The sequence below is a fragment of the Nerophis lumbriciformis genome, linkage group LG10 (assembly GCF_033978685.3).
Source record: "Nerophis lumbriciformis linkage group LG10, RoL_Nlum_v2.1, whole genome shotgun sequence".
NCBI lineage: Eukaryota > Metazoa > Chordata > Actinopteri > Syngnathiformes > Syngnathidae > Nerophis > Nerophis lumbriciformis.
The window spans coordinates 35,860,692-35,870,515 of NC_084557.2; the positions used below are offsets into that span (position 1 = coordinate 35,860,692).

Genomic DNA, 9,824 nt, shown 5'->3' on the forward strand with positions numbered 1-9,824 from the left:
TGATTTCCAGCTCTGGATGTCTTGCAGAAAGCTTCTGGCGCAGAAGGTCAACCTTGACAAACATTAAAAACATGTATACAGTAGGTACACCTACACAATCTAATATCATCTAATACAAGAGCTGTATCAATTGTGAACCGCATCAATTGCGGAGGTGTCCAAAGTGTCGCCCGTAGCTCATTTTTTATTGGCCCGCGGCACCTTCTAAGAATACATTTGCTAAACAATAACAGCAAAAATGGTAGAAAACAAGCAAAAATGCATAATGGAAGGAGAAAAAGTTGACGCTACTATTAAAAAGCCGACATTCAGGCTGTGTTTTATGCTTGGAGATACAATGAAGAAAATAAGTATTTGAACACCTGTCTATCAGCTAGAATTCTGACCCTCAAAGACCTGTTAGTCCGCCTTTAAAAGTCCTCCTCCACTCCACTGTATTATCCTGAATCAGATGCACCTGTGTGAGGTCGTTAGCTGCATAAAGACACCTGTCCACCCCATACAATCAGTAAGACCCAAACATTCAGCATGGCTAAGAGCAAAGAGCTGTCCAAAGACACCAGAGACAAAATTGTACAACTCCACAAGGATGGAAAGGGCTACGGAGAAATTGCCAAGCAGCTTGGTGAAAAAAGGTCCACTGTTGGAGCAATCATTAGAAAATGGAAGAAGCTAAACATGACGGTCAATCTCAACCGGAGTGGAGCCCCATGCAAGATATCACCTCGTGGGGTCTCAATGATGCTCAGAAAGGTGAGGAATCAGCCCAGGACTACACGGCAGGACTTGGTCAATGACCTGAAAAGAGCTGGGATCACTGTTTCCATGGTCACTGTTGGTAATACACTAAAACGTCATGGTTTGAAATCATGCATGGCACGGAAGGTTCCCCTGCTTAAACCAGCACATGTTAAGGCCCGTCTTAAGTTTGCCAATGACCATTTAGATGATCCAGAGGAGTCATGGGAGAAAGTTTTGTGGACAGATGAGACCAAAATTTACCTTTTTGGTCATAATTCCACTATGTGTGTTTGGAGGAAGAAGAATGACGCGTACCATCCCAAGAACACCATCCCTACTGTGAAGCATGGGGTGGTAGCATCATGCTTTGGGGGTGTTTTTCTGCTTATGGGACAGGACGACTGTACTGTATTAAGGAGAGGATGACTGCAGCCATGTATTGTGAGATTTTGGCCAAAAACCTCCTTCCCTCAGTCAGATCATTGAAGATGAGTCGTGGCTTGATCTCCCAACATGACAATGACCCAAAGCACACAGCCAGGAAAACCAAGAAGTGGCTTTGTAAGAACCATGTCAAGGTTCTGGAGTGGCCTAGCCAGTCTCCAGACCTAAATCCAATTGAAAATCTTTGGAGGGAGCTGAAAGTCTGTGTTACTCAGCGACAGCCCAGAAACCTGACTGATCTCTCCAAGGTTTCTCATAGTCATTCACATCGACGTCCCACTGGGGTGAGTTTTTCCTTGCCCTTATGTGGGCTCTGTACAGAGGATGTCGTTGTGGCTTGTGCATCCCTTTTGAGACACTTGTGATTTAGGGCTATATAAATAAACATTGATTGATTGATCTGGAGAAGATCTGTGTGGAGGAGTGGGCGAAAATCCCTCCTGCAGTCTGTGCAAACATGGTGAAGAACTACAGGAAACGTGTGACCTCTGTAATTGCAAACAAAGGCTACTCTACCAAATATTAATGTTGGTGTTCAAATACTTATTTTCAGCTTTATCACACAAATTGTTAAAAAATCATAGATTGTGAATTCTGGATTTTTTCTTTTTAGGTTATCACTCATACAGTGGACATGTACCTACCATGAAAATTTCAGACCCCTTCGGGATTTCTAAGTGGGAGAACTTGCAAAATAGCAGGGTGTTCAAATACTTATTTTCTTCACTGTATATATACATACATGTATACATATATACAGTCGTGGTCAAAAGTTTACATACACTTGTGAAGGACATAATGTCATGGCTGTCTTGAGTTTTCAATAATTTCTACAACTCTTATTTTTTTTTTTTGATAGAATGGTTGGAGCACATACTTGTTGGTCACAAAAAACATTCATGAAGTTTGGTTCTTTTATGAATTTATTAGGGGTCTACTGAAAATGTGACCAAATCTGCTGGGTCAAAAGTATACATACAGCTATGTTAATATTTGGTTACATGTCCCTTGGCAAGTTTCACTGCAATAAGGTGGTTTTGGTAGCCATCCACAAGCTTCTGGTTGAATTTTTGACCACTCCCCTTGACAAAGTTGTACAGTTCAGCTAAATTTGTTGGTTTTCTGACATAGACTTGTTTCTTCAGCATTGTCCACATGTTCTCAATGGGGGTTTTTAAGTCAGGACTTTGGGAAGGCCATTCTAAAACCTTAATTCTAGCCTGATTTAGCCATTCCTTACCACTTTTGACGTGTGTTTGGGGTCATTGTCCTTTTATTTATTCATTCATTTATATATATATATATATATATATATATATATATATATATATATATATATATATATACTCCTAGCATATTGATTGCTGAAGTATTTCTTACAAAATGAAAACAATTAAAATAGCCCTACGCAACTTCTAATTTTTCTGTAAGCGGACCTGTAACCATGCATTATGTAAAAATGGAGCATTATATAATGTCTTAAATTTTCACTTTATTATGCAATAACGCCACATTTCATAATGATCTGCCACATTTTGTCATAACACTTTTGAACGCATTTTGTAGTAACTTCTTACATAATGCAAAACATATTACAAAATGTGGGTGTTGCACCATTTTATGAATAAAATGTAACAATTTGGTGCATTATGTAATAAACCATTTTATTTGATGCTTTAAACAGAAAAACTCCCAAGTAACATATTCCATTTCATTTTTATTAGAAAATTAATTTTGAGAATCTAATAGGATGTTTCATTGGTCAAACCCAAATCAAATGTAAATGTATAGATAATAATAGAGAATGTGACTGCAAGCAAGAGACAAAAGCTAAACAAAATAAGTATTACTGAAATTAAAATGACCAGTGCTCTGAAATGTTGGAAGACACACACTCATGCAATATGATTATGTTATGCTAATACTCAACTGCACATGATAGTAACAATAAAAAAACACTACTACAACCATGAAACAGAAATATGTATTCCATTAATGTTATTGTTTTTCAAAAATGTTCTAAATATTTTATATTTGATTTGATTATTACAAAACGTTGTGTTATTACATAATGAGGTGAAATTGTATTACATTCCTACATAATGTGTTGATAATGGGCCTTGGGATGAAATATTTGGACACCTCTTCTACATTATATTGTGATTTACTTACTTGCAAATTGTAGGGAGCTATAACAGCTATGTCTTTAGCACTAACACCAGCTTCAGTCAAGGCCTTGATGTGCAGATCTACAATGTCCACCTCCCCTGAACAAACAGGTATCATGTTGTTAAAAATGTCACACCATATTTATTGATTTTCTTCAGTCTATCTTAAAGAGGCCTAACCCCGGTTGCCTTTGGACTGCTCATCAGCCACCTCCATTTCCGTCAGACCGCAGCCAGAGGTGTCGATGAGAAGAAGAGGGGTGCTGGTCTCTTCGACACAGGTGACACCAGGTAGATCTCTGCATGCATCATTCAATCAAGTAGTTATTTTACAGTGATTGTCTTTTTACAATTAAAACGAGTCTCACTTTAACAAATGTTTCTCTACAGAGCTGTGGGCCGTCAGTCTGCCTTGGTACATCTCTCTGGAGGCCCAATCCATGATGGCACTGTTCATGCGGTACTGGACTGTCAGCATGCGCACCACTGAGTCGCCATATATCTGGATGAGTCTTTCCATAAGACTAGCAGATAGGCCTTTGCGAGCAGCCCTGATGGAACCACAATGTGGATTATAACATGTCAAACTGAACACAGCAAATGTTTAAGGAAGGCAAAAACTGTTGTTTACGAGTGCGATTTGATGGTGGGTGGTAACTGCTTGTAGTCTCCAGACAGAACGCACTTGCGTGCTTGGAGCAGGCTGATCCAGCAGCTGCTCTCCAGCGACTGGGCGCACTCGTCAATCACCACCCAATCAAAATGCTCATCGGGCAGGAACTTCAGAGGCCCGTCTTTACATGCACCTGCAGACATGGGGACAAAGTAGCCCCTGATTGCCTTTCAAAGTCACAATCACACCACGATGACGTTTGCTCTTTAACTATTTGACACATTTGCTGACCTGTGTTAGTTGATAAGACGACATCAGCGCTTTTAAGAATCTGAGCGATGGCTGTTGTTTCCCTGGTTTTCAGCTCTTTTCTAAGCTCTCCTATTTCCCTCCGGTAGTTCCCCCACCCTCCTTTCTCAGAGTTCTTCTTCATTCCCATCTTGGAGGATTACATATACAAAAAATTGTAGTCAAGGCGGCTCACACTGTACAAGGTACCCACACTGACTTACAAAAGCTTTGTCTATGTCTTGGCGGATGTCAGCGATGATGTTTGCGTTGTCACTCTTGGCAAGAATAGCATCCAGTGAATGTTTTTGTATAGACTCCAGCAGTCTGGCAGGGTGACCCAACCTCAGAACTTTGGCCTTGCACCGGGCTAATCTCTCGACTAAATTATCCACCGCCACATTGGAAGGGGCACAGCACAGGACCTGCACAAACATGGCTCAAGTAAGACACTTTAACAGTTGCAGCCATAGTCAGAGGCATTTACAGAGCTTTTGTTGCACCTTTTGGCCGTGTTTGATAGCCTGTAGAATGATCTCCACCACTGTGGTGGTTTTGCCAGTTCCTGGAGGTCCGTGAATTACTGCGAGCTCTCTCTGAGACAGCGCAAATGTCACTGCTTCTCTCTGAGAATCATCAAGGCAGGAGTTAAAGAATTCTACCTCTAAAGGGAAATGAAGACACACAAAAACAGAAACATAGGTAGGATATTCACTCACCAAAAACTGCAGATATCCAATAAAGTATCTGTATTTAAAAAAATCTCCCTTTAAAAAAAAGATACTATACAGTTAAGTTACATTAACTGGGTACTTCAGAGGGTCATAAATGATACGCCTTATTATGATGCAGTGCCTTTGCACACCACTGCAAACTACAAGTAGTATATAACTATATGCGAGTTTCAAAAGAAACTGACCATTACATTTGTAAAGGTAGATAGTATACGCATATCACACGCATGTACAACTTCAATTAATGAATGACGGAGCACGTAATAGGAAATTTAAGTGCCTGGCTGCACTTACTGGGCTCCAATCCAGGTTGGAGATGTGCAAGGAACATGTGCAATTTTTGTTTTAAATATGTTAAATTTCATATTTTGCACAAAACAAAAATATTGAACAATTTATTTCCTATGACTTAGTTTCACACAAATAAAAAATAAACAATTTTGTAATAGGGTGGGGGCCTCAAAAGATAATTATGCTTAGGGCCCCAAAATAGCTAGGATACAGCTTTTATTGGATTTCATTAGATTATGCAGGCATAATAGTGTCTTTATACCTGTGTAATTTCACTTACTTGGCTGGGAATAGGATGAAGGTTTGGCTTCTCCAAAGAGAACATCGATTAGATTTGCAGCTGGTCCATTTTTGTATCCATTCAAAACATTTAAAGCACTGCCAGCACAAACACAAGAAAATTAATAAAATGTCAAGCTGTATCGGACATTTGAAGACGATTGAAAAAAAAACATTTAAAAAATACATGGCTTACCGTTTCATTCGTTTGTAAGTCACATCATTTGCCAACTTTAAAAGGCTGTACAGAGCATCTGTATCAAAACTAACCCCATCCTTTGCGTCATCAAAGGCCACACTAATAGACACCTGGCTGACCCGCGTCACAATCCCTGTACTGATCTGAGATGTAGCACTGCATCCACCGGCGTCATACAGGCCAACTATATCACCTGTCAAAAAAGTAAAAACATTGCATGAAGCCAACCAGAAGCTACAAAAAAATGAGATGAGATTGGTGATGAGGTGTTTTCAATAAGATGAGAGTTCCTCCCATTTTACCAGATCCAAAGTTGTTGCTAGGAAGAGATGAGAAGCCAAGATGCTTTCTCGGCTCTAGTACAACAACTGTGCGACCATACAGGCCAGTAGACTGACTTCCAATCTGAAGTTTTAGCAGGCACACGCCTTTGTTTTGAAGATCTTTAAGAGAGATGTTCTCCTGCCATACCCTGGAAAAACATAAGGGATGTATGACTTGCATTTTAAACGTTAAACAAGTACTCTTCACATGCCTGGTTTCTTCTATTTCAGCGTCTCTTTCTTCCTGCAGAAGCTCCAATGTTTTTGACACAAATTGTTCGACGGCCATTGCTCACTGAAAAAACAAAACACGCTCATAGTTTATGACAAACATTGTCCATGGACATAACCTAGTAAGAAGCAAAAGAAAAACAATCAGCCATGGATGACAAAGGGATTGGAAAATGCTTGTAACCAGAATAATACATTATACAAAACATTCATAACATACAGATCTAGAGGCAGAACATAAGTATAAAACATATGAAAACTAGCTAACAAAATAACAAGAGCTACATGGGGCATCCTAAAGTATCATTAAAAATAGTACTAAGAAGGATTACCCTAAATACTTTTCAGATGGGAACAGAAAAAATGGCAATATGAATGAAGTAGCTGAAAGCTTCAGTAACTACTTTGTAAATATTGGACCAAATCTGGAGGAAAGGATTCCAGATCCAGTGTCAGTTGAGGACTTTAATGATACCATAGACAGAAATCCCAACTCCGTGTTCCTTAGGGACGTGACAGAAGAAGTAATAATCAAAATTGTGAAGACATGCAAATCCAAGACCTCAACTGACTGTAATGGAATTGACATGGAAATGATAAAGTAGGTTATTGAAGAGATTTCAGAACCGTTGATGTACATCAGCAATCTATCATTTCAAACAGGCAAATTCCCAAACAAAATGAAATTAGCAAAAGTCGTACCGATTCATAAGACTGGAGAAAAACACCTGTGTACAAACTATGGACCTGTTTCTAAAACAATTGAAAAACTAATTAACAACAGTTTGGAGAAACACATGAATAAAAGTGAAACCCTCACGGACAACCATTATGGACACAAATCCAACATCTCAACATCGAGGGCATTAATCGAAATAACAGAAAAGATTATTAATGCAATACATGATAAACACTGAGCAGCTGCAGTGTTTATGGATCTAACTAAAGCATTTGACTCGATTAATTATATATATCTTAATTTACAAATTAGAACGGTATGGCATCACAGAGTTGGTCTTAAACTGGGTAAGAAGTTACTTAACCAGCATGAAGTAATACGTCAAGCAAGGCGAACACACGTCTCCAACGCTAAATATATCCTGCGGCGTACCCAAGGGATAAATACTGGGACCAAAATTGTTCAATCTTTATCCAAACGACATGTGTGAAGTTACAATTACAGTTAGTACTATCTGCAGACGACTCAACTGGGTTTTGTTCAGGAGAGAACACACAGAAGCTAATACAAATAATAACAGAAGAAATAAACAAATTAAAGAGTTGGTTTTACAAAGACAGACTATCTTTGAATCTTAGTAAAACTAAAAAAATATATATCTATTAGTAACACCAGAATATAGAGAAAAATACAAATAAATAGAGACAGAAAAAAAAATTGGGGGGTTTGAAAATAGATGATAGAATGAACTGGAAATCTCATAAAAATATGCAACATAAGGTGGCAAAAAATACATCAATAATCAATAAAGCAAAAACATGTATTTGATATAAAATTACTCGAGATTCTCTACTGCTCGCTGGTGTAACCATATCTGAATTATTGTGTAGAAAAATGGGGAAATAACGTGCTTCAGTCTATAACCGTGTTACAAAAAAGGTCAGTTAAACTAATACATAATGTTGGCGATTGAGAAAACTCAAACCATTTATTTATTGAATCAAAATTACTGAATGATTTGGTGAAATTACAAACAGCTGAAATTATGCATGAGGCAAACTATATCCAATTACTACTAAGAATGTATAAACATTTTTTCCCCAAAAAAGGACAAATTATGTGGGATCTTGTGCAGCCCTTTGAGAAACTTGTGATTAAGGGCTATATAAATAAACTTTGATTGATTGATTTAATTCAACCTTATAGAAAATTGTAATTTATACATTTGTATGCACGCATCACAATTAAAACCTTTAGTGTCATTATGTGGAATTAAATTAAGAAATGGAAGGGAATAAGCGGTAGAAAATGGATGGATGGATGGATTAAGCAAAAAAGTCAAAGTAGTAATATGATAAAGTTTAAGAAACTGTTCAAACTCAACGTTTTTACAAAGTATCAAAAAGAAGAACAATGATTAAAATGTTGAACCTTATTGAAAATGAGAAAATATAATTCATGTCATTATGTTATTTATAACTTATCTATTTTCTTTTCTTGAGAACGTTGTTATGTCCAAATTGAGAACAGGAAGTGAACAAATGTATTAGCAATTGCTCTGAAATGGAAAAGGGGTAGGATTGAATAAGTTCTGCTTCTTCCTACTCCTTTTTGGGACATGTTAAAGAAGAAACTGGAAATTGTGACGTATCATGTTGTAATTATGAGCATGGTCGAAATAAACAAATTATAAACCATAATCAGTGAATTACAGACAGGTATGTTTCTGAAATGTGTTATTATGAATATAAATCTTTGATGTTTATTCATGAGATCTACACACTAAGCTTGGCAAGCGTTTATAACTCTTTATGACGCCAAACTTGACATGTTAGCTTAGCCGCCATGTTTACGCGTATTTTCGTTTCGCTTACATTTCGCCAGCGATTAAAACACTCACCTCCTGCTGTTGAAAATAAATGTCAATGCCGTCGGTGAAACAAAAGGGAGCAGTAAATCAACGTATGACTGTACACCTCACGCCTGAACGACATTTTCTGTAGATATTTTGTTTGCCATAGCAGCCGGTGGCTAGCTTGCTAACGTGCTACACCTGTCAAATTAAACAACTTCCGTCCCCGTACTGCGAAACATTTTATTTTGAAAGGCAATCTTAGCAGACGCTTCCTGGTTCAATTTTAGGAAGCACGAAATAACGACCACTACCATTTGAAACGTATATTCTTTAAATGTTAATAAATAAATGTATACGATACTATGTTCGTGTTTTTTCCACTAGTGTTGTAATGTGCAGAGGTGTTTCTAAGATTTAGTTCACCCAATTATGTAGGATTACATAAGAGGGGCAAAAATGTTAATAATAATTTGTAAATGTATGTATATTGTTCAAGCCAAACCTCCCGTTGATCAAAATGTTGTCTTTTTTTTTTTTTTTTTTTTTTTTTCAGAACTAATGTCATTGTGCAGCTATTTTTAATAAAACGATCGAATGTGTTGGCATATTTTATTCGTTTTGCAGCAACATTCTCATACTGTAATAGAGTAGTAGATTATGAATATTATTTTTTACTTTTTTTTACAACCTCACCTCATCTTTTTTTTGTACAACCACCTGGCTGCAGTAAATTAAATTTAATTAAAATTTTCTGCATTAATTCATGAAGACGATACTTCAGAACAGAACAATATATAATCTTTACTTGTTATACATTTTTAGTATTTCTACTTTAGTACGATATTTTAGTATTCTTACCGCTTTTCTCCCAACACGTGTGTATTAATAAGCTCTGCTTTTGTGACATGCGTTGTCTGCGCATGCGTGAAGGAGAGAGAGTGGGTGGGGGGCCCCTCTGCACCCCAGTAGAGCCGCGGGT

The 9,824-nt window shown here is 37.6% G+C and overlaps 1 protein-coding gene across 1 annotated transcript in view; it reads right to left on the reverse strand.

Moving 5' to 3' along the window:
• The window catches only part of ighmbp2 (immunoglobulin mu DNA binding protein 2), a 12,440-nt gene extending 3,367 nt beyond the window's left edge, over positions 1-9,073 (reverse strand). Inside the window, exons 1-13 of the mRNA XM_061969709.2 lie at positions 8,891-9,073; positions 6,293-6,375; positions 6,060-6,229; positions 5,755-5,950; positions 5,560-5,657; positions 4,758-4,918; positions 4,479-4,679; positions 4,258-4,405; positions 3,985-4,159; positions 3,722-3,904; positions 3,534-3,652; positions 3,358-3,452; positions 1-52 (exon numbers count right to left, since the gene is read on the reverse strand). The exon at positions 1-52 is cut by the window's left edge and continues 72 nt beyond it. Of these exons, the coding sequence (XP_061825693.2) occupies positions 1-52; positions 3,358-3,452; positions 3,534-3,652; positions 3,722-3,904; positions 3,985-4,159; positions 4,258-4,405; positions 4,479-4,679; positions 4,758-4,918; positions 5,560-5,657; positions 5,755-5,950; positions 6,060-6,229; positions 6,293-6,369 (1,675 nt within the window). The 5' untranslated portion in view covers positions 6,370-6,375; positions 8,891-9,073. The remainder of the gene's footprint in view (positions 53-3,357; positions 3,453-3,533; positions 3,653-3,721; positions 3,905-3,984; positions 4,160-4,257; positions 4,406-4,478; positions 4,680-4,757; positions 4,919-5,559; positions 5,658-5,754; positions 5,951-6,059; positions 6,230-6,292; positions 6,376-8,890) is intronic.
• Between the last annotated feature and the right edge of the window lie 751 nt (positions 9,074-9,824).